A 25,765-nucleotide genomic window follows, 5' to 3' on the forward strand; every position below is an offset into this window, starting at 1 on the left:
ATCTGGATGGGTATATGAATGGGAAGGGTTTAGAGGGATTTAGGCCGGGTGCAGGCAGGTGGGACTAGATTGGGTTGGGATATCTGGTCAGCATGGACGGGTTGGACCGTAGGGTCTATGTCTAAGACTCTATGACTCTAAATCCGATTCAAATAGGAACCTGGCCTAATAGATTATAGTTTGATTTGTTATGGTTTTAATGAAGTGGTCTTTTGCTGAAACATAAGCACACCCACAGTCCAAAGATGTGCAGGTCAGGTGAATTGGCCATGCTAAATTGCCCGTAGTGTTAGGTGAAGGACTAAGTGTGGAATGGGTCTGGGTGGGTTGCGCTTCGGCGGGTCAGGGTGGACTTGTTGGGCCAAAGGGCCTGTTTCCACACTGTAGGGAATCTAATGTAATGTAAAAATGTAAACAATGCTGTGGATTTTACTCTTAGAGACAATCAGAAGCTCACTAACAAAAGAAATGAAGACAAAATGGAATAAATGAAACCATCTACTTAACCTCAATTCAAAGATTTTTGACACACAGTAAAAGTATAATTCCATTAATCCAAAAAAACTTTTACAAACTGAAAAGAAATGAACGGCTTTTGCTCAGTACCCAGAACATATTCCTGTTAAAGTAACTAAAACACCACTCATTCTTGGTGCCTATATCTCATACCCTAGTAGGTTTAAGTCACTGTGTCCTTGGTTTTTAACATTGAAACTAAAGAGAGTTTTTTTCTTGGAGCTATGCTAATCTGCTTAAACATACTCAACTTTAAGTAATCTCTTAGCGTATTATTCTAATGCTTTGGGGTCTGGGCCTAGCACTAATTATTTGTTATAAGGTAACCTAATTCACTGTATATCCTTCTCTTCTCAGGCACACTCATCTAAACAGCCATCCTATTCCAAGGACATCATAGGTCTGCTCATAATGCAAAATAAAACCTGAAAAGAAACACCTCCCTCTTTGAGTGTTTCATTTAAACTTAAAAATTATTTCAGATGTCTCTAACAAACCCTAAGGGTTCATTAGTTTATTTGCCACCCAGAATTGAAACTAAAGTAAACAGAAGTCCATTATTGGTGCATAAAACCCATTTGTTCTAAAGTCAGGCCTCAGAAACTGTTTTAAAAGAAGTCACCATGGTTACAAAAATACTTACAAGTTAACCATTAACTTCATACATTCAGAAAACCCTCCAGTTACTAATTTTAAAAAAATCTAAACTTAGAGAATAAATGATTTTTAAAAATATATGTCAGACAGTTGATATTGCCATAGCATCTAAAAGCATTTCCCATTACCCCATCTCTTGCAAAGTCCCTGACTTCACAAATGCAGGTAAACTCACTATTTTCCCAGAGCTTGTTCTCATCAGATTTGGACGATTGGTCAGTCTGTGGGTTGAGGACTGTTGACTTTGATTCCTTTCCTGACAATCCAAGGTTTGAAAATCCCGTTAAACTGGAGTATCTTTAATGTTTTGGATTTTCCTCATGGAGAGAAGAATTCATCTTTACAGGATCCTGAATACATAGATGTTGGTCATTCCTTTTCTGTGGTGGCTTTCATGGAGTTCTCTGCAGTTCTCAAGGGTTTACCCACTCAAATGAGCTCCGATAACTGTCTTGTGGTGCAGAGTGACACCAACAGTGTGAATTCAATTCCTCTACCAGCTGAGTTCACCATTAAAGTCCCACCTTCTCAACCTCACCCCCTTACCTGAGGTGTGATGACCCTCAGGCTGAACCACCAGAGGTTGCCTTTCTTAATGAGAGAATGGTCCTCTGAGATGAAGGGTCATGTTTACCTTATCCACTCAAAATAGAGGATTCCTGATTTCTCACAGCTAAGTTGGAGGGTTACCGCCTTTTGGAGAAAGTAAGAACTGCAGATGCTGGAGGTCAGAGTTGAGAGTGTGGTGCTGGAAAAGCACAGCAGGTCAGGCAGCTTCTGAGGAGCAGGAGAATTGACGTTTCGGGCATAAACCCTTCATCAGGAAAGTTGGTCTGAATGTAGTCCGGAGTCCATGCGGGATCAGTTGGTTCCATAGGCACTGAGAAAGGAGATGTGGCTGTGGTTGCGAGTTTGTTTCAGGACATGGCTGAAGAGTTTCAGGGCAGAGGAGATGACCTGGGGGTGCAGTGAGAGAGATACTCACTGAGATCTTTGTACAGACAGGAGGAGAACTTCTTCAAGATAGGCATCCTTGAAAGAGACTTCACAGTGGGGTTGAAATCCTTTCTTTGGCAGCTTCTCTGGATGAATTTTACTGCTTACCACCTTAATGTTCCACTTTCTTTAATGACTTTACTGAATTAATTCCACTGTTATGAATTTCTTTAAAAGATGAGACACTCCTCCTTTCCTGAACAATGTTTTTCTGGATATTTCCCATTGAATGTGCCTTTAATAATGTGCTCTCTTTCACTGTTTTACACCCTTATACAACAACCATGTGTTCAGCTGTCAGTTTGCTACCTTAAACATCCACCACCGGATTACCAAAGGTGAACACAATTGCAGAAAGATAGTGTGGGAGAATTGGGTGTGTAGGAGTGAATTGCACGCGATAGGCAGAGACTGCACTGGCTTGGGTGGCAAACTTTGACAAGCTAGCATGGTCTAGTGACATTACTTCCTCTACTGGTCCTGTGGGAAAAGATATCCTTCCTCTGTATCACCCTGTCCAAAAGGACCTTTAGATTCTTGTCCACAAAGCTGGGCAGCAATTTCCTCTTATCTGTCATGACTAGGACAAATATCGCAAAGCAAGCCGGGCATCTGCAGATTGACAATGCTTGACTGGGTGCACAGGAACCTTTTAAAATGGTGTCTGTGTCAGGAATTCTTGGATAATGAGTATTCTGATTGAGGCAAATGGAGAATTGGGTCAGCATTGGATGAGAGGCGTGCTGTAGGTAGGCAGTTAATGAGCAAGTTGTGTACAGGAGCATGAGAAAGCTCAATAGGCCTTAAAGAGTGAATCCCTCCATGAAATGCAGTAAGAATTACATTTTGCAAAACTATGGGGAGATTTAGTTCAACATACAATACTGTGCCATACTGAATAACAGCCAAAGCGTATTCACAGTGGATCACAGGTCCAGACAAATTGACCCTGTACCAATTTTGTCTGAGCAACACATTTTTAAAATCTGCTCCATTTTGTCTCCTAGACATTCCATATGTCTGAGTTGATTAATAATTCTTAAGGGACATTTTAAAAATGTACTTGCTTGAGATATGGCTATTGCCGATATTTATTACCTAGCCCTAGTTGCCCTGAGGTTTTGGTGGGTCGTTGTTTGGAGCCATTGCAGTCTGTGTCCTGAAAGTGTTCCCATAGTGATGTTAGGTAGAAACTTTCAGAATTCACAAAATGTTGACAAATGTTTATGTCAAGTTGTCATGTGACTTGGAAGAAAACACGTTTCAATGAACTCTGGGGCCCCTGTCCTACTAAATGTTGAATTTGTAGATTTGTAAGGGAGAATTGAAAAAACTTGTGAAGTCATTATAATGCATTCTGTGGGTTGTATACATTACAACAACAATGCATCAGTCATCAGGGCTGTAGATGTCTACATTAGTGGCTTAGGTACTTACCAAGTGATCTGTTTGGTTTGGATAGACCAGATTTTACTTTGTAAGGGAGACTAAGTTTTAAGGAACACTGCATAGTCAATGATTATATTACAATTAAGATGGTATAAAATAAAGTAAGACTAAGAGATTAGTATGTACCATATTATATTTGCAGAACCTGACACACTTCTCTTGCTGATCACCAAAGATAATTGCCACAATGAGTCAGCAGGGAGCCAGTTATAGAGCTCCTCAATTTGCAGCAGGCAAACTTGGAAAATACAATCACTATAGTCATTACCAGCAAGGTCATCCCAGCTCTGCATTGCCTATTATTCCTGACTAGATTGCAATAAGAGCTGAGTGCTCATTGCACATGTATCAACACCATTTCATGCATTTTCTCGCTGAATAACTAGATCTTCAAAGTAACTGCACTGTGTAGCCTTCCAAATAGGAGGTGAGCACCATGGGGAGGTTGAGTGTATTATTTACCCCTCCAAGACCATTTAATTCAATTCTTACCCCCTCCTATTTTTGTCATTCTTGCACTGACCTGGTGGGCAATGCTTGTAAATTATTAATCATTTAAAAGTGACAGGGGTGATTTGGTGGTGTTTTTGTATAAAAGAAATCTTTCAAATGACTAGGGGCAAATGATAAATATCATTGTCATCCTTGGAGGTCCCATGATTCAAGGATGATATTGATTCTGAATGTTGAATTTCTGTCTCTATGCCTACGACTTATCTTCAGCTGAACCCACCTCTTGGTGTCTAACCACCAGTTCCCATGTCATGCTAAACTTTCCATTCACCAGCCAGTGCACTCTGTCAATGTGCTGGGAAGACAGTATTTAATAGGGGGAACAGTGGTCTCACTATTAGCTGCAGAGACCAGAAGAACCCATACTGCATTTTGTGGGGCGCAATGGCTTAGTGGTTAGCACTGCTGCTTTGCAGTGCTAGAGACCTGGGTTCAATTCTAGCCTCTGTCAACTATCTGTGTGGAGTTTGCTCATTCTCCCTAGGTCTGTGTGGGTTTCCTCCAGGTGCTCTGGTTTCCTCCCACAGTCCAAAGATGTGCATGTTAGGTGAACTGGCCATGAGAAAAACAGGGTTACAGGCATAGTGTAGGGGAGTGGTTCTGAGTGGGATGATCTTTTGAAGAGGTAAAAACAAGGACTGCAGATGCTGGAAACCAGAGTCTGGATTAGAATAGTGCTGGAAAAGCAGGTCAGGCAGCATCCGAGGAGCAGGAAAATCGACATTTCGGGCAAAAGCCCTTCATCAGGAATAGAGGCAGGGAGCCAGCAGGGTGGAGAGATAAATGAGAAGGGGGTGGGGGTGGGGAGAAACGAGTATAGAGTACAATAGGTGAATGGGGGTGGGGATGGAGATGATAGGTCAGAGAGGAGGGTGGAGTGGATAGGTTGAAAGGAAGATAGGCAGGTAGGACAGGTCATGGAGACGGTACTGAGCCTTCCACATCCATCATAGTTTCACCTGTACATCCACCAACATCATTTATTGTTTCCGTTGCTCCCGATGCGGTCTGCTCTACATTGGGGACACTGGATACCTCCTCGTAGAGCGCTTCAGGGAACATCTCTGGGACACCCGCACCAATCAACCCCACTGCCCTATGGCCCAACATTTCAACTCCCTCTTCTGCTCTGCCGAGGACATACAGGTCCTGGGCCTCCTCCACCTTCGCTCCCTCACCACCTAATGCCTAGAGGAAGAACACTTCATCTTCCGCCTCAGAACACTTCAACCCCAGGGCATCAATGTAGACTCATTTCCTCATTTCCCCTCCCCCACCTGAACCCAGTTCCAACCTACTTGCTCAGCACCGTCCCCATGACCTGTCCTATCTTCCTTTCCACCTATCCACTCTACCCTCCTCTCTGACCTATCATCTCTATCCCCACCCCCATTCACCTATTGTACTCTATACTCGTTTCTCCCCACCCCACCCCCCTCTCATTTATCTCTCCATCCTGCAGGCTCCCTGCCTCTATTCCTGATGAAAGGCTTTTGCCTGAAACGTCGATCTTCCTCTGATGCTGCCTGACGTGCTGTGCTTTTCCAACACCATTCTAATCCAGACCCTGATCTTTTGAAGAGTCAGTGTGGACTTGAAGGGCTAAATGGCCTGTTTCCACACTGTAGGGAATCTGATTCCTTTAGGGAAAGTCAACCAAAATAAGTGCAACTAATGCCCATACTTTGAGAATGATGACACCTCCTTGGGATGAAATACCCCAACTGTTGAGGGTTCTATTGAACACCAGTGATGGCAAGAAGGGATTAAGAGCATTCGGACTGCTGAGACAGCATGTGAGCCACTCCAAGGTGCATCCTTGTGCCCCAGTTGATGTGGCAAAGTGTTCATCAAACTGCATTGCAATACTAGTAGCTGGTGTGCCCCAAAGTGCAGCATTTAACTACAGAAGTGTGCTTTAAATGGAGTGAGGATATGCCATGATGGTGCAGAGAGGCTAATATCTGTGGAATATGGGGCTGTATGTCAGTGCTGCATATTGCCCTGAGATGTTGGTGCTGTCTGTCCAAGGTGCAGGTCCAGAGGAGCAGCTGGTGACTTACACTTAAAAGGTACCTGCTCCGACTGTTATGCTGGGAATTCTCAGCATCCAGTTTGTATCCAGCAGGTGATAGGAGAATGAGCCCAGATAAAGGATTAATGAGGGTAATAACAAGCAACAATCCCTGTTAATAGGCTTCTGAACAGTTATGAGTGAGAATCTCATCTCAACATCTGGAACTTGGTTAGAAATGCAACTTGTTGCTCTTGAAATCAAGGAAGGCCTCACTTAATCTCTCATGTGGTCCTCCCAAATTTAACACCAAAACTCATCTCATTCAGGCTTTGGCAAGGTTTCACAATATTGGAATTGTCTCCTTCTAGAATGGTTTGTTAAATGGAGGCTCTCCCTATTTCTTTGGTGGACTTGAAGGTCCCATGATGTGAGTTCAAGATGAGCAAGGAAGGTCTTGTTCAATATTTGCGTCCAAGCAAATTTTTATCTCGGACCACTGCTACCTTACTGCTTCTGTTCAGCAAATGACCCGCGTTTCTCCCATTGCAGCGAGGAATACACCTCAAAAGTTGCAATGAAGCATGCTGGGATATCTGGAGTCCATTTATTAAAAAAAAAGTTCTTCCTTCCTTTGTTTGCTTTATGACAAATTTATTATGTGATTCTCTCGCCATTGCTTCTTTTACACATCACATTAAACATATGCTGTCTAATGTTTGTGCCTTTTTATGAGCAGGAACACCATCTTCCCAGCTACTTTATCCAGCAGCACATGATTTTGTAAACCTTACTCAAATGATGGTGCTGCTGATTTCTCAGTAAGTGATGAAACTGAGACTTTGTGTGTCCTGTTAAGTGGAACATCCCCTCAATTTTTCTGCACCATATATTTGCCTTAAAGTACACCTAAGAACAGGTTGTCTAGTCATTATCTGTGTGAGACCCTGTTGTACACCAACTGCCTGATATTACACTTCATAAGGTACTTTAGTGACTGTGAGAAGCTTTTGGATAGTCCGAAAATCATGAATAGTTGAACATAAATACAAGTCAATTTTGCCCTATATCTCACGATCAGTTCAGCCACAGATGAGCACCATGATAAATGTGGAATTAGACATTGTTGGACCTCCTTTGTACCATTCTATATTCCCAACTGAAATTTGATGGCACAGCAATGAATAGACCAACTTTTAAAAGTCACGAGTATGTTTACATTGTCAATGCATAGATGATACTCTTGCAGGATAGAACATCTGGTCACTCTAGAACTCCTTCCATGTTTATACTTTAGATTTCATTGAATGAAATCAGGCAAATTTTATGACCGGTCTCGCTGTCAAATATGAAAGGTGGGAAGAAAAATCTAATTTAACTTGTTCACACTTTAATAACCCTCCTTTTGAATTCCTCTAAGATATTTGATTGCTATGCTTAGGTGCAATATCAGAATTATGCACTAATGATGTACGTCCTGAGTGGTGCCAACTCCTTCTAATATTTTTAGTTTATCATGATTGCAGTCACAATGCATGGTATTACTTTATGAATGAATGCAGTATTGATTTTCCATCCAGTTAATCACTGCAATTTCTGTTTCAATTCAATTTCAATGCAGTTTTAATTCAATGCAAATTACAAATATATTCTGCAAAAAAAGCCCAGATTCTTGTTTTCTTCTGTCCCTTTTTTTCTATCTTGGATGGAATTGCCTTAACATTTGTGTCACATCCATACCACACAATTTTTGCTGAACTTCCTCAATGTTCACTAAATAATGTAAAAGCAAGTCAACACTGGATTCATATTTATTCTCCAGTAGAATGCCACAAGGTACAGTGGCTCACAGCCTTGTATTATTTGTGCAAATGTACATTGAGAAAATAGAACATAGAACAGTACAGCACAGAACAGGCCCTTCAGCCCACGATGTTGTGCCGACCCGTGACCATATGTATGTCGAGGAGTCTCATAAATGTCCCCAATGACCCTGCCTCCACAACTACTGCTGGCAACGCATTCCATGCTCTCTCAACTCTGTGTAAAGAACCCGCCTCTGACATCCCCCTATACTTTCCTCCAACCAGCTTAAAACTATGACCCCTCGTGTTAGTCATTTCTGCCCTGGGAAACAGTCTCTGGCTATCGACTCTATCTATGCCTCTCATTATCTTGTATACCTCAATTAGGTCCCCTCTCCTCCTCCTTTTCTCCAATGAAAAAAGTCCGAGCTCAGTCAACCTCTCCTTATAAGATAAGCCCTCCAGTCCAGGCAGCTTCCTGGTAAACCTCTTCTGAACCCTCTCCAAAGCATCCACATCTTTCTTATAATAGGGCGACCAGAACTGGACGCAGAATTCCAAGTGCAGTCTAACCAAAGTTTTATAGAGCTGCAACAAGATCTCACGACTCTTAAACTCAATACCCCTGTTAATGAAAGCCAAAACATCATATGTTTTCTTAACAACCCTGTCCACTTGGGTGGCAATTTTAAGAGATCTATGTACCTGCACACCAAGATCCCTCTGTTCCTCCACACTACCAAGAATCCTATCCTTAATCCTGTACTCAGCTTTCAAATTCGACCTTCCAAGATGCATCACCTCGCATTTATCCAGGTTGAACTCCATCTGCCACCTCTCAGCCCATCTCTGCATCCTGTCAATGTCCCGCTGCAGCCTACAACAGCCCTCTATACTGTCAATGACACCTCCAACCTTTGTGTCATCTGCAAACTTGCTGACCCATCCTTCAATCCTCTCATCCAAGTCATTAATAAAAGTTACAAACAATAGAGGCCCAAGGACAGAGCCCTGTGGAACACCACTCATCACTGACTTCCATGCAGAATATTTTCCTTCTACTACCACTCACTGTCTTCTGTTGGCCAGCAAATTCTGTATCCAGACAGCTATGTTCCCCTGAATCCCATTCCTCCTGACCTTCTGAATGAGCCTACCATGGGGAACCTTAACAAATGCCTTGCTAAAGTCCATATACGCCACATCCACAGCTTGACCTTCATCAACTTTTCTAGTCACATCCTCAAAGAACTCGATAAGGTTTGTGAGGCATGACCTGCCCCTCACAAAGCTGTGTTGACTGCATTTAATCAAGCCATGCTCTTCCAGATGGTCATAAATCCTATCCCTCAGAACCCTTTCTAACACCTTGCAGACAACAGACGTGAGACTTACTGGTCTGTAATTGCCGGGGATTTCCCTATTTCCTTTCTTGAAGAGAGGAATTACATTTGCGCCTCTCCAGTCCTCAGGTACGACTCCAGTGGAGAGCGAGGATGAAAAGATCTTTGCAAGTGGCGAAGCAATTGCATTTCTCATTTCCCAAAGCAGCCGAGGGCAAATCTGGTCCGGGCCTGGCGACTTGTCAATCTTAATGTTTGACAACATTTTCAGCACATCAGCTTCCTCTATCTCTATCCATTCCAGCATGCACACCTGCTCTTCAAAGGTTTCATTCACGACAAAGTTTGTTTCTTTCATAAAGACAGAAGCAAAAGGGCTTCCCCTACCTCCTCAGACTCCACACACACATTCCCTATGCTATCCCTGATCGGGCCTACTTTCTTTGACCATTCTCTTATTCCTCACAGAAAGATTGGAGAAAGATTGGAAGAAGCTTAACTTTGAGATTTATGATGAATTTTGAAGAGAACGCTGACAACCTCCTTAGTCATAGAGTTGTACCGCACAGGAATATACCCTTCAGTCCAACTCTACCATGCTAACCAGATATCCTAAATTAATTTAGTCCCACATCACTCTCAATCCTTCCTATTCCTAGACCCATCCAGATGCCTTTTTAAATGTTGTAATTTTACCAGCCTCCACCACTTCCTCTGACAGCTCATTCCATACACACACCACCCTCTGCATGAAAAAGTTGCCAGTTAGGTCCCTTTTCAATCTTTCCCTGCTCACCCTAAACCTATGCCCTCTAGTTTTGGACTCACCCACCTTATTTAATTACCCTATCTATGCCCCTCATGATTTTATAAACCACTATAAGCTCACCCCTCAGCATCTGATGCTCCAGGAAAAACAGCCCCAGTCCATTCAGCCTCTCCCTATAGCTCAAATCCTCCAGCCCACGCAACATCCTTGTACATCTTTTCTGAATCCTTTCAAGTATCAGAACATCTTTCCGATAGGAAGGAGACCTGAATTGCACGCAATATTCCAACAGTGGCCTAACCAATGTCCTGTCCAGCTGCAACAGAACCTCCCAACTCCTGTACTCAAAGCACTAATCAATAAAGGAAAGCATTTGAGATGCCTTCTTCACTATCCTGTTTACATGCAACTCCACTTTCAAGGAACTATGAACCTGCACTTCAAGGTCTCTTTGTTCAGCAACACTTTCCAAGAACTTACCATTAAGTGTATATGTCCTGCCCTGATTTGCCTTTCCAAGATGCAGTACCTGACATTTATTTAAAATAATCTCCATCTGCCACTCATTGGCCCATTGGCCCATCTGATCAAGATCCCATTGTACTCTGAGGTAACACTCATTGTTGTCCACTATACCTCTAATTTTGGTGTCATTTGCAAACTCCCTAACTGTACTTCCTATGTTCACATCCAACTCATTTATGTAAATGATGAAAAGCAGTGGACCTAACACCGATCTTTGTGGCACACTACTGGTCACAAGCCTGCAGTCTGAAAAGCAACCCTCCACCACCACCCTCTGTCTACTACTTTCAAGCTAGTTCTGTATCCAAATGGCTAGTTCTCCCTGTATTCCATGAGATCTAACCTTGCTAGCCAATCTCCCATGAGGAACCTTGTCGAACACTTTACTGAAGTCTATATAGCTCACGTCTACTGTTCTGCTGTCGAACACTTTACTGAAGTCTATATAGCTCATGTCTACTGTTCTGCCCTCACCAATCCTGTTTGTTACTTCTTCAATAAAATTAATCAAGTTAGTGAGACACTATTTACTATGCACAAAGCCATGTTGACTATCCCTAATTAGTCCTTGCCTTTCCAAATACGTGTAAATCCTGTCTCTTGGGATTCCCTCCAACAACTTGCCCACCACTGATGTCAGGCTCACTGGTCTATAGTTGCCTGGCTTTTTCTTTCATTTCTTAAATAATTGCACCATGTTAGTAATACTCCAGTCTTCTGGCACCTCACCTGTGGGTATATCCTTGCCTTTCCAAATACATGTAAATCCTGTCCCTCAAGATTCCCTCCAACAACCTGCCTATCACTGATGTCAGGCTTGCTGGTTTATAGTTCCCTTGATAGATTAAAAGTGTCATTTAAGAGTGCAGAAGCAGCAACCGTTCAGAAAAATGCAGGAGAAACACTAATGAAGTTATTTAACAAACACGACAGTTTCATTAAACAAAGGGCACAACCTTCCCAGCCTCTAAACAATTCGGACATTAGTAAGTAAGTTGGGGAAATGACAGGAGATGGCCTGCAAAGAGCAAAAATTCCAATTTTCTAACCAAGTCTTGAATATCAAGATGAGATTTGCACTTGTTAGTGGTGAGAGTCCTATTTGTATGCAGTAGTATGCATAATGCCTCATTTTTAGTTAATCTTGTCTCATTTATATTCTCCCACCCGCTAGATAAAAGCTAGAGGCTGACAAATCCCAACATGAAAGTCACAGCAGATACCTGGTGAGTCCAGCTCACCACTTGCTCCTCCAGACCTCCCTCTTGGCCACTAGTTACTTTCATCTCAGGAAATTCTCCAAATCAGAGACTGCACACATCCCATATGCATGGCATTGGCATCTGGCACACGCCACCCTCATGATATCGTCATGGCACATTTCTGATCCACTTACAGTTCTCCACTTCACTTTGGAGCACTCTAGTACCTTTCATTGCAATCCTGCTGCAAGGACACTTCTTGCCCAGGGAAAATCTCACTGATTGGAGCAGGGTGCTTGCTGATTCCTTCAGCACTCAGCACATTGTGCCAACTTCAATGCTCACTGCACCTCTGCCTCACCTTTCCATTTTGTAATTTGTCACCTCAGTAAAAGCTAAAAGCCCTAGAGTTCCTGTCTTGTTAGGCTTAGCACAGACACAAAGCAAATTAGCTTGTTATGGTAACCTGCAGTCATCAGTCAAGGGTGGACATGTTACTCTGTGACAAAGTTCTGCATCAATTTAATGCAGCCTACATGGCAAGCATACTGCACTTACATCAATCATAAATAGACATGTCTCAAAGTCTAAGGGAAGTAGTTCTCAATTAGTCCAAGGTGTGTTTTCTGGCAAGCAGGGGCACAGTAAGGCAAAGGTATAAGATACTAAGATATAAGAGTCGAATTAGGCCAATTGGCCCATCGAGTCTACTCCATACTGTGGAAATGTTGGTGTTGGACTGAGGTGGACAAAGTAACTACCTGACGAAGGAGCAGTGCTCCGAAAGCTAGTACTTCCAAATAAACCTGTTGGACTATAACCTGGTGTTGTGATTTTCAGCTTCTTCCAATCATGGCTGATATGGTTCTCGATCCCATTCTCCTGCCTTGTCTCTGTAACCTGTGATGCCCATACAAATAAAGAATGTATCTCTCTCAGTCTTAAATACACACAATGACTTGGCCTCCACAGTCCACTGCAGCAATGTAAGCCTGAGGGAGTGAGGGAGGTTCCCCAGCATCCGTGGCATTGACAGTAGAAAGCACAAGATTTCCCAGAGAACCGCCAAATGGAGGAGACTGAGCCCTGGCAGGGAGTGAACTTAAGAAAGATTGTTGAACACTCACCTTTTTTTCCTTTATTTTTCCACTTAATACTAAGAAGGACTGTAATGTTAACTTTTAACTTTATTTCTTTATTTTTCTACTTATTATTAAGAACAATGGTAATGCTTTACTTTTAACTTTGTTTCTCTTTGTGACTACTTGTTCCTAGGTTTTGTTCATACCTAAAATGGTGCCATGTCTGACAACATTGTAAACTTTTCACTGTACTCCATACTTCTACACTTGAATACATGTGACAATAAAGTTTAAATCGAAAATTAAATCAAGATTGCTGCTTTTCACAGATTAACAACGCTGAAGAAATTCCTCCTCATCTGCGTTCTAAAGGGTCATCCCTCAATTCCTGGGGCTGTGCTCTCAGGTCCTAGTCTCTCCTACTAGTGAAAACATCTTCTCCATATCTACTCTATCCAGGCCTCTCAGTATTCTGTAAGTTTCAATCAGATCCCCACCTCCTCCTTCTAAATTCCATTGAGTACAGAGCAGAGTCCTCAATCTTTTTTCATATGACAAACACTTGATCCCTGGGATCATTCTTGTAAACCTCCTCTGGATCCCCTCCTAGCCCAGTGCAGAGAAATGGGGGAGGAGCAGGTGCTCTTGCAAGCCCAGGACCAGGAAAAACTTCCCATGGCTGCTGGACAACCTCCACATGAAGAGGTTGCAGTTGAAAGTCCCTTCAGGGTGTGGAAATACAGGAAGTCCAGACTGTTGTTGACGATGCCATTACCTCTGATAAGCAAGAAAGTGTCATCACATGCTGAGGATGTCCTGGACACTGTTACAGAACTGTGCTGACTCCTGGAGTTGGCCCTGTGACAAGGAGCGGGTGACCATCCTATCCAGTTGGCTATCCTGGTGACAGCATTAAAATATTCCAACAAACATGATCCAACATTCTATGCACCGCACAACTAGAGCAGTGCAAGGTGATGGAGTATGAAGGACCAGACGAACAGTAGCTGTCCTCTGAGAAAGAAGAGGAGGACATTGAAGAACAAAAGGAGCATCACCTTCTGTATCATGGAGTGATGCAGTATCAAATGTGACAAATTAGACAGACTTAATTGACACCAGTTCCAATAAATGACAACTGGATGCAATGATCATTCATCAAGTGTAAATATTTTGGTGTGTGAAAGCTAAGCAGTCTGTTCCTGTTCCAAATGCAGCTAATGTCAGTTTGCTTATTGGTTGCTTCTGCTGTTGCCGAATACAAATGAATGTTTTGAACTGTTTGAAGACTTTCATGGACTCACATTGAACAATGAGAAGATGCTCTGTGCATTGGGGAATAAGTAGCACTGAAACTCACAGGGTTAAGACTAAAGATGAGTAAGTTGTGCAGCTTTGTTGCTCAACAGCAATAGATGTAAGAATCTGCACTTTTATACGCAATTAACTGGTAACTGTGCGGCATGTACCCCAAGAAGCATTGGTTTGTGATTGTCTTCAGTCATGTTCGTGGTGGAGGGCATCTCTGTTCTGCCAATGCTTAACCAGGTGCACATGGCTGGGCTTCATATTTGGCATCAGCACCAGTGATCTCTCAATATTCCAGTAGTGGTGAAGTGGGAGGAAGGCATGGGTGCAGCAATATGGGGCGATGATGTACATTTAATGAAGCAAATTAGAGAGTTATAGCATTGGAAAACTCACTCAGCACCCGGTGAGGAACCTGCCAGGAAGTTTGCCAAAAATTAGAGTTGTCGATTTTAGATAAGATACTGCCCATAGTGTCATTTTGAGTGAAGATGTTTGAAGCCATTTCAAATCACACCTATGTATAAAAATAGAAAAAGCTTGTAATAAAACCTTAAATGAGTGAGTTAATTATGAAATATAAGGTAAACATATTTGATTTTTACGTCTGTATTAGAAGAAAGACGGTAGAAGAAGACAGACACACTCAAGACCATGCGTGGAGCCACAGGAAGTGGGAGAGATCCTTAATGGGTTCTTTGTATTAGTCTTCACCAAAGAAAAAGGACGTGATTGATGTTGAGGTCAGGGATGAATGTTTGAATCCTCCAGAGAACGTCAATATATTGAAGTAAGATGTTTTGAGTATCCTAAATTGCATTAAGGTAGACATGTCCCCAGGGCCAGATGGGATCTATCTCATGTTACTGCAAGAGACAAGGACAGAAATAGCTGGGGCATTGGCAGATACCTTCACATTCTCTTTGTCCACAGGCAAGGTTCCTGAGGACCGGAGATTAGCCAATGTTATTCTCTTGTTTAAGAAAGGAAACCGGGATAATCCAAGAAATTATAGGTCAGTGAATTTGACATTTGTGGTGGGGAAGCTCTTGGAGGAGATACCGAGGGGCAAGATACATGTACCTTTGGAAGAAAATGGACTAGTTAGTGACAGGCAGCATGGTTTTGTATGGGAAGGTCATGTCTCACCAACCTGATTGTCACTTCTTCAAAACTTCCAAAGATAATTCATGACGGAAGGGTTGTGGATATAGTTTATCTGGATTTTAGTAAGGCATTTGATAAAGTCCCACATGGCGTATTGATACAAAATCTAAAATTACATGGGATTCAGGGTTGTCTGGTTAGATGGATACAAAACTGGCTTGATCATAGAAGGTGGAGGGTAGTGAGGGAAGGGAGTTTTTCAGAATGGCAACCGGTAACCAGTGGTGTTCCACAGGGATCAGTCTTAGGTCCTCGGTGGTTTGTAGTATATAAATGGTATGAAAGAAAACGTGGCTGATCTGATTAGTGAGTTTGCTGATGACATGAAGGTTGGTGGAGTTGCTGATAGTGTCAACGATTGTGAAAGGATACAACAGGATATCGATAGATTGGTGACTTAGACACAGAATTGGCAGATGGAATTTAATCCAGACGAATGCAAGGTGCTGCATTTTGAGGATCAAATTTGGGTGTGAATTATACTGTAAATGGCAGAATCCTTAGGAATATTAATGTACAGGCAGATCTGAGCATGCAGGTCCACAGTTCCCTAAAAGTGGTAACACAGGTGGCCATGGTGATTAAGGTGGCATATGGCATACTTGCCTTCTTTGGCCGGGGCATGGAGTACAAGAATTGGCAAACCATATTGCAGCTCAATAAAACCTTTGTTCGGCTGCATTTGGAGTATTTTGTGCAGTTTTGGTAGCCACACTACCAGAAGGATGTGGAAGCTTTGGAGAAAGTGCAGAGAAGCTTCACCAGGATGCTGCCTGGTCTGGAGGGCATTGGCTATGAGGAAAGGTTAAAGAGATCAGGATTGTTTTCACTGAAAGGACAGCGGCTGAGAGGAGACCTGTGGAATCAGGCACATTGGTGACATTTAAGAGGCTTCTGGATGGTTCCATGAATAGGGAGGAAATAGAGGGATACAGACTGAATAAGGGCAGAGGGTTTGTTTTTCTTAGTTTAGTTAGGGCTTGATGATTGGTAGGGTCAAAGGGCTTGTTTCTGTGCTGTACTTCTGTTTTCTTTTATATACTTCAAGCAGGTTGATTCAAAAATTCTTAATTCCGGACCGATCCTACAGTAATTGAACAGATGTTTTTATCATTATTTCAAGGACAAAGCTCCCCAGATTGCCGCTGTCAGTTACAAAAAAAAACATGTTCAATGCTTCAGGAACTCTTGCACATTTGATTAGTTGATGCTGCTGACATGAAGATAACAAGTTGTCTCTGTTCAAAGCTCCAGAGGATAACCAAGAATATATTGAAATATAACTTACTGACCAATCTTTGTGAAAATAACATCCTTCTGCTAGCAAGTAATAATAGGTACCCAAAAGTTTACATCACTGTACTTGTAAATTGTGCTCCTGCTCAAAACTGACAAAAGGTTTTAAAGAATCACACAATACTCACATATAATTTATTAATAAATATATCAAAAGTGTAAATCATCAATTGATTTTGCATAATGCATCTTCAATGACTGCTATTTTTTAAAGTAGATTCAGATCTAATATTCCTTCCAAATGGAGAAGGGTGTTATCGTGATTACTGATGTAATACATTAATGTTGCAATCTCTCACAGTTATTGTAATTAGCTATTTAAAAAAAACACAAACACCTTGTATTCCTTATTGTCTAAGAACCACTGTTAGAGGGTCTGTAGACCACTCCCACTAATGACTTCCTTCTCCTATTATCCTTCATCTCCACCCAAACTGACACCATGTCCTGATCTTCTGAACAGAGTTCATGTCTAACGATTGCACAAATGCCATCCTTGATCAACAGTGCTACCCCTCCACCTCTACATACTTTACTATTCCTCTTGAATGTTATACATCCCTCAATATTCAAGACCCAATCCTTGTTATTTTGAAGCAATGTCTCAGAGAAATGTTGTGGAGGTACCAATGTTGGACTGGGGTGGACAAAGTTAAAAATCACACAACTTCAGGTTATAATCTAACAGGTTTATTTGGAAGCACTAGAGCAGCATTCTGAAAGCTTGTACTTCCAAATAAACCTGTTGGACTATAACCTGGTGTTGTGTGACTTTTAACTCTGAAAATATTATTACGTGATTCATTTACTTCATTTGGCATTTACAATTAGTTACTTTCTCATGATTTGGAGATGCCGGTGTTGGACTGGGGTGTACAAAGTTAAAAATCACACAACACCAGGTTATAGTCCAACAGGTTTAATTGGAAGCACACTAGCTTTCGAAGCGACGCTCCTTCATCAGGTGATAGTGAAGGGCTCGATCGTAACACAGAATTTATAGGAAAAATTTGCAGTGTGATGTAACTGAAATTATACATTGATTGTCTGTTAAGCCTTTCATCTGTTAGAATACAGTGATAGTTTTAATGTACAATGAAACTATCACTGTATTCTAACAGATGAAAGGCTTAACAGACAATCAATTTTTCAATGTATAATTTCAGTTACATCACACTGCAAATTTTTGCTATAAATTCTGTGTTACGATCGAGCCCTCCACTATCACCTGATGAAGGAGCGTCGCTCAGAAAGCTAGTGTGCTTCCAATTAAACCTGTTGGACTATAACCTGGTGTTGTGTGATTTTTAACTTTTACTTTGTAATGAATGCGACATGTTTAGGTACAGATCCTTTCATGTTGTCTGTTACCTTTGTAACATCTAATCTTAATTGTTGATGATTTTCTGGTTTGATTTTCTCTGCCCTCTTTCTGCCTTTCTTCGATCCTCATTTCCCAGATTAATGTTTTGCTCTCTTACTTTGTCTCTGCTTCTTGAGACATCACAGTTTTCAACATTTAATCCCCTGCCTGCAGACAGAGGCAGAGTAGTACACTCCCGCTGGAGCTCCTTTGCTCTGCCTGTTCTTTTTCTTTCCTTCCCTTTTTCTCCTTGTTATGTCTCCTCTTCCATTAGCTGGAGATGAATTCTTGAGCAGCAGCAGGCGCCAGCAGCAAGTCCCTGGAGCGATGTGTGGGTTATGAACCCGGAACACTGCAACCAGCGAGTCCTGGCACAGCATGTGGGCAGTGAGCCCTGGTACAGTGTGGGCAGTCAGCCTGGTACAACACGTGGGGAAGCAGCCCCAGAGCAGCAGGCGGGCAGCGAGTCCCGAGAGAGGCAGTCCTGGCACTTAGTTTGGAGCAGCTGAATGCCAGTACGGAGTGGGCTGGAGCTTGGAGCGGAGTAGGGATGGCTGTTGGTCTGGGGTCTGGCGTGGGCAGTCAGACTACCTGTGGAGGCCCTGCGCTGAGCTGTCACACTATAATGTCTATTTGAAATTTCTCACCTTACTGTAATATCAACCCTTTAAAAATGTCCTATTTTTAACTTACTTTTCAGCTCTAAGTAAACCAACTATTTTTATTCATCTACTATATCCAAGAATTGTACCTAGGTACTTGTACCTAAGTTGTCGCCATAAGAAGGCAGATATTGTAAAAGCTTTTCACTGTACTCCTACAATGGAGCACACATGACATAAAAGGATATTTTATTCTACCCTAACTGTAAATTGTCTACTTCCCAAGCAGTGTGGTTTGAAAGAACGCAGGGCCCAGCATGGTTCAAGGGATGACCATCCTGATGGCATGGGATGAAATGTCAGTAGCTTGTAAACTGGAACTCTCTTGCATGTGGCACAGTCAATGATATGGGGATTGTAACATTTTGAGGTCCTGCTTTCTACTGGGGAGCATAGATCCTCAGACTCTTATACTTTCCTCATTCTATCTATGCCATTGGCACTGACATGGCCCACTCCCACTGTATCCTCCCCCTTCCATTGCAAGGTCATGTCCAGCCCTGAGCAGATGTCCTGAACTCTGGTACTGTGCAGGCAACACAGACACATGGACTCTCGCTCTTTGCTGCAGACAACCATGTCAATTCTCTGCATTATCATCTACATTTACATTCCTTGTTGCTCCCCTTACCTGAATATCTTCCTCTACCATAGCGTCATAGTCATTTTACCTATTCTTCTATGTCCCTGCTCTCATGCTAGCTGTCTGAGAAAACCTCAAACCTATTGGACAATTGCAGAGACTCCTCCAGTCCTGTCCTCTGGGTTCCCTTAACTGTCTCACCCACAGGCGTACCTTTCTGTCTCTGACCTCTAACCAAATCAGATCACTCTATCCTTAGTACCTTGGTCCAAAGAATCAAAGTAACTTTCCCTCTGCCTAATATGGCATAGTGTCTGTAGTTCAACCTTTAGCTCTTAAGTGATTAGCCGAAGCTTTTTGAACATCAAACAAACATTGATCACAATGGTATCCAGGATTTCTCACATCCCATTGATCACAATGGTATCCAGGATTTCTCACATCCCATTGATCACAATGGTATCCAGGATGATCACCACCTGAACTACCATCCTGAATGAGTTTTAATTATTTAATTATATCACCCACTTGCTTGTGTTGTCTTTTCATATAATATTAACTTGACCACAATATGCTTCTTATGTTAAAATTTAAGAATGGAAAAAGCTTAACGACATACCAGATGCTCACCAAGCACTAACCCCATTCTCTTTACTGAAGTAAAAGCCATTGAGTCAAGCTGTGCCTCTGATGTCCGACAATGGGCTCCTTATCTGTACACTCCTCTTAGTAATGCTAAATGCTGTCAGGCTTATGATCCTTGAATAAATTATTAACAGCATGTAGAGCAATTAACTAAGTCCTCCTAAGTGCAGGGGCCACACGTTCATTGACGATGACCCTAAATATCCTTCATCAGGCTCTTCCTCCAACTCATTGAAAAAAAGTACAATAATTGCGGGGTCTGATTGGTTTGGAGGCTCTCGTCAGCCTCCGTGGTGGATCGTCACTTGCTGCTCCTCCATGTGGAGGCTGTGGGGTAGCTGCTGGAGGTTGTTGCTCCTACCGCTCTTGCTGACTACATTGTTATTGCTGTCTTTTCTATGCTGTCTTTGGAGTTGAATCAACACCCCAAACACGCCAGCCACCGAGATCTCCATGTCAGATGCAAGAGCAGATAATCTGTGAGAGGGGATGTCAGAAAGAGAACACCTTTACATTGAAAGAACCTTTCTGCCCTCAGGGGGCATCACAATAAAACGTTATATTGTGCCCTCACAAAAGCTGACATGAACACTACCCAAAGAGGTCATTGGCATGCTTCCATAAGAAGGATTTGAGATATGTTAACTTATCCAAATGTACATCCCACCACCAAAGTTTTAATACTACATTGTTGGAATAGGATTTTGCCAGGAATCCACCATGTTAACATGCCTGATGGAAAGTCACACTTCTACATCACAAACAATGTCTTTGCATACTAATGTTTCAGAGTTTGATTGTGGTAGTTACAATGTTTTGCTTTCCAATCATAGGTATGGAATGTGTTTCTGAAATAGAAACCTCGGGTACCATTCTTTAGTGTCGTTGATTATGTTTGCTCAGGTGACATGACAAGGAATCAATTAATTCTCATAATCATGCGGTCAAGAGTGCTTGAGCCATAATTCATGATGCACATTCTTGGACAATGACCAACCTGCCAACAAAGTGCAAATTGAGACCAGATGGGTGGGATAACGGAATAAGCAGAGGCATGATGTCTGTAACGATCCCCAGCACAACCTCAAGGTCTAAACTTTTATTCTAGCCCAGGAGTAAAAAAAAACGATTACTCTGCCCACTTTACAATGGTTGCAGTGATTTTGGGTCGTTATTCTGCAGTTGACTTTCATTCCAACACGCCAAGGTTTCAACTTTGTTTCATTGTGAGTGACCTTCAGGCTGCACATAATGCTCAGAATTCCTGCTATCTTATATATTCCCTTTTGTCTCTCACTGATGACCTTGATGACCTTTCATTCTTCCCCTATTTTGATTGAGTCCCTTTGCACACAATTTTATTCCGACTTTACACACACAACCCATGATTTTGGAAATTCCCAGTCTCCCCATGAAAAGGCCAGAGTTTCAGTGACCCATTTGAATACTTCACTTCCAGAGCTCCCAGTCCCCACCTATTCACATAAAGGTCCCATCTTTTTATTTTTAATTGCTATTGCCGTCATTCCTTTAGCAACCCAGTACAATGAAGGCCATCCCAAACTGAGTTATCCACTTTCCCAGTTCATCATGATTGTCCCATAACCAATATTAACCAATATCACCTCCCAGCCTGACCTGGGAGGACAGCGTTGGCTGAGAATGGCTTAGCTCTGGAACAATGTCTCCACATCACCCAGGCTGAGCAATTTGTAACTGATCTGCACTTGATCTGCAGAACAAACCATGGCCCAGTCCCTGAAATACAAGGACGTATATTCCCAGACTTTTGTAGAATGAAATACCTGACTTACTGTGACCAAGTCCCTTTAGTGTAATAGGATGACTGACTGTAGTTTCCCCTTGATCCAACTAAGGATTACTACCCTTTGACTTTCACACATGGCCAATTGCTTGAAGCGCATGAAGTGTGTTTGCTGTGTAAACTGCTAGCACATGCTACAGCAGTACCGTTGACATAGCAAAGTACTTCACAGTAACCTGTCTACCCCATTGCTTGTTCAGTATATTTCCCTGTGCCAAGCTGCCTGCCTCTCCATCCATGCTAAAAAGCAATGTAAGCCACATTAGGGGACAACCTGTAACTAAACACAAGACCTTATGTACTACAAAGCATTGCATCCCATATAGAGATTGGCAGCCTATAGGTCCGTGCAGAAGTCAGTAAGTGTACGCTAAGAAAGAAAAATGAAGCATGCTGACCAAAAGAAGGCTGCCAGCATCCAAATAACTAAAAATGAGTGAACAATAAGGCCCATAAGATGTCTCCTGTGTAAATCCATCAGATGATTGTGCACTGTTACATGCAAAGTAACCGGTCAGAAGCAGACAGGTCATGAGTGTCCCTGTGCTCCAAAATCAAGTGTTCTAGGGCTATATTAGTGTCTGAGTTGGGTCACGAACCAGCTTAGTTTTATGGTGAATAACAAAACAAAGAACTGTGGATGCTAAAACAAAATCAGAAATTGTTAGAGAAACTCAGCAGGTTTGGCAGCATCTGTGGAGAAAGAAACCGAGTTAATGTTTTGGGTTGAGTGACCGTGATGAAGCTTGAAAGGCAGTGTGTGGTGTGTCATGATCAGCGTAAGGAAGAAGCTGGGTTTGTGGAAGTAGGGGCTGATGCTGACTTGCAGAGGTAAAATGTCAAGAAGGATAATGATCATGGAGGGTGCAGGGATGTTGTTACGAAGAAGCAGCAGATGATGGTTAGGACAGGCATGAAGCAAGTTGCAGCCAGTGGATTCCCTGACCTACCTGTTGACAACTGACACTAGTTCTCGGAAAGGAGAATTGGAAGTGATGTGTAAGTAAGATGAGCTGGGGCTTTAATGAGATGCAAACTAAGGTGGTTGCTGCTCCACAGCAAGATTCCGAAATCTCAACTTAATGCTCAAGGTGAAAATCACAAGACATTTTCCCAATGCCCAGATTCTGACTTTTCATTTCCTCTGAATTTTTCTGACTTCCTCATCATTGCTGAGGCTACCCAAAGGAGGGGAATATCCACCCAGTGTATCAATTGCTTTATTATAAAAGTAGAATTTACCCGAATTTTAAAAATGTTGTATAAAACACCAAACAAATAAAATCATTTTAGATCCGTTCAAACAGGGGCTTTTATTTATTTATGGATTGCATGCCACTGATTAAATTTTCATTGAACCTGTACTGTCTACATGGCTAAAAGTTCCAAACTAGGAAAAAGAGTAACTTTATGAAATTGCTGTTCTGTTGCAGATGCCTCACAAATGAAGAATATTTGTCGTGAGGTTTGGGATGTAAAAGAAGCAATAAATGAAGAGGTCAGAGTCTTGATAGTTAATGTAAAATACCTTTCAAGGAATGAGAAGTTTCCTATGGAAGGACTGAAATTGGTGGTGAAGGTATATCTGTATGATAGCAGGGACTAAAGATGATGCTTATCTGGAATAAGTTTTGAATTACTGAGGTCAGAAAAGCAGGGCTATTGGGCTATAGGTGTCATTATTATAGAGCCAATAAACAGAACTATGATAGACAGTTTGCTGATGCAGCAGAATTGGAGACTATGTTAAAGCAATGCTTATAATTGATGAAAGTAGGTGAATGAAAAGGGGACAAAAGATATGAGGTAGGTCATGATCAGGTTAAGAAGGAACCTGTGCTTGGGCACGTGGTAGCAGCTGTGATCATTAGAAGGAAACATACATCAACAGGTGTGGTGAGGAGATGCAGCGGTGATGATTTTGAGGTAATAGCAGTGATCAGGGAGGAAGATGTATGCCAGTAACACATTTTTCTTTGAAACTGGGATTGAGAAGAACATTCCCACTTTTCCTAACTGTATATCAGGTAGGTATATTTTTTAAAAATTACTTTTTTGTATTGAATTAAAATTTGCTTCTCCTAAGGCTTGTTAGTCACCTTAGGGATCTAACAATGGGGGCTTCAAAGTAGACATGAACTTATTGTTATGCAAAGGGACTAAAACGTTTACCAATAAGTCTCCAAAAAAAAAAGTGCTTTCCATTAGCCATGTTGTAGGTTAAGGAGGCATTATTGAGGGATAATGCACACAGATTAAGCAGCAGGCTAATACCATTCCACTGAACTAGACATTGAAAGGAGGTGATTGAGGTAGATGGCATACTTGCCCATGTCAAAGGAGGAGCATCTATAGTCCTATTTAAAGAATATGTAATTTATAATTAATTGAATGAGGTACCTAAGGCCAATCAGGTATTCACAACTAATTTTTTTTTCCTCATATAGAATATAGACAAAATCTCGGAGTCTGATAGCCTGGATTCAGAAGTGCAATCAGAAATGGAACCGTATGTTGTACGAAGACTTTCATTTCACGCTCTGCAGCTCCCACCTTTATCCTTCAGATTAGCAGAACAATATGATTGGGAAAAAAAGTCAGAAACTGAGCACATACCAAGGCCAACAACGCTTCCCTTAAAGACCCTTCCTTTAATTGCTATCACCTCTGCAGACAACTTGAGGTAAGTAGAAAGTTGTTGACCTATAATGTTCAATTTGATGATGATTCACAATCCTTAAACTGTCTCATGCCTTCTTCCTAGAAATATTCCTAATTCTGATATGTATATAACCAATATAGAAACAAAATTAAGTTCTCTTTGGGATAAAAGTTGTTCTAAAATGGTGCCTTGAAAAAGGAAAATTGGAACTGAGTTAACTGTTGGTGATGGGATGTTGTAATGAGTATATGCAGCACACTGAGATTATTTATGATTGACCATGGACATTAGAGTTATTATGTTTCATCTGTGGCTAAGGTCCATCTCATTTGGTTTCAGATATCCATGTAAATCACTGCCGTAAAATATTCTATTTGATCAAGCAGTACGAAGCCTGCCAGTAGTAAAATAAATTCTCATGAGTTATTTTAAAAATAATTGTTTAAATATTGAACTCTACTTTGGGGGTACTTATTGAATGTCCATGTATGTGTCTGAAGGATACTCTCACATTTGTTTGCCAACAAGCTAGTTCACCTAATGCATCATATATGCAGAAGCGTGACTTGAAAGGGCACTTAAGTTCTTTGAACCCAATTTTTGTTCAGCCATAGAAGAAAAACAGACCTGAACATAGCAACAATACAATAATATTCATTTAAATGAAAAGATTTGTGTGCTTTATGCCGATCATGTTGATGGCTGTAATAAAATTGAGATTATTATATGGCTGAACTTCCAAATCATTTGTACATAAATAATGCAACTGAGACGTTAATTATGTGATGTAATACCATATGGGAAAATAGATTGAAAATGTCAATCTATTTAATGGAATTCCACTGACATGTTTGCAAGTTAAACAGTCAGTAATTTCACAGCAATTTAAGAGTTTGCATTTTGGTCAGAACTGAAAGTGATTATGAAGGGGTGGAGTTTATATGAAGATGGTAGCATTCAGCAGGTAGAATTAGTCTATTCCTAGATTAATTATTGTAATTGTTGAAGATCATTCAACATCAAATATTCTTGGAAATTCCAGATAGGGTTTATTAATAGAGCAAGTTTAAGTTGGTGTACATGATAAGGTAAAAGTTATCTTGAAGGCTTACATATTAACCAAGAAATTGATCTTGAGTTCTTCAGTGCCAGGTAAACATTAGGTAGCACATCTACATTTAATAGGTTTCAGAAGTTTGATAGCATCTACTTTCTGGCTTTGAGTTGCCAGAGTTTGGGTGTGTAGGGAGAAAACAAGACCAGAGCTGGATACAATGAACAGTTTGGTAAAAACGAGGGCTGCAGATGCTGGAAACTGGAGTCTGGATTAGAGTGGTGCTGGAAAAGCACAGCAGGTCAGGCAGCATCCAAGGAGCAGGAAAA

At 41.6% G+C, this 25,765-nt stretch overlaps 1 protein-coding gene across 1 annotated transcript in view; it reads left to right on the top strand.

Annotated features, from left to right (window-relative positions):
* Positions 1-25,765, top strand: part of pde4d (phosphodiesterase 4D, cAMP-specific) — a 1,329,084-nt gene that overhangs the window by 215,448 nt on the left and 1,087,871 nt on the right. Inside the window, exon 4 of the mRNA XM_072571159.1 lies at positions 24,168-24,403. Within this exon, the coding sequence (XP_072427260.1) occupies positions 24,168-24,403 (236 nt within the window). The remainder of the gene's footprint in view (positions 1-24,167; positions 24,404-25,765) is intronic.

The sequence above is a fragment of the Chiloscyllium punctatum genome, chromosome 1, assembly GCF_047496795.1.
Source record: "Chiloscyllium punctatum isolate Juve2018m chromosome 1, sChiPun1.3, whole genome shotgun sequence".
In the NCBI taxonomy this organism is placed as follows: Eukaryota; Metazoa; Chordata; class Chondrichthyes; order Orectolobiformes; family Hemiscylliidae; genus Chiloscyllium; species Chiloscyllium punctatum.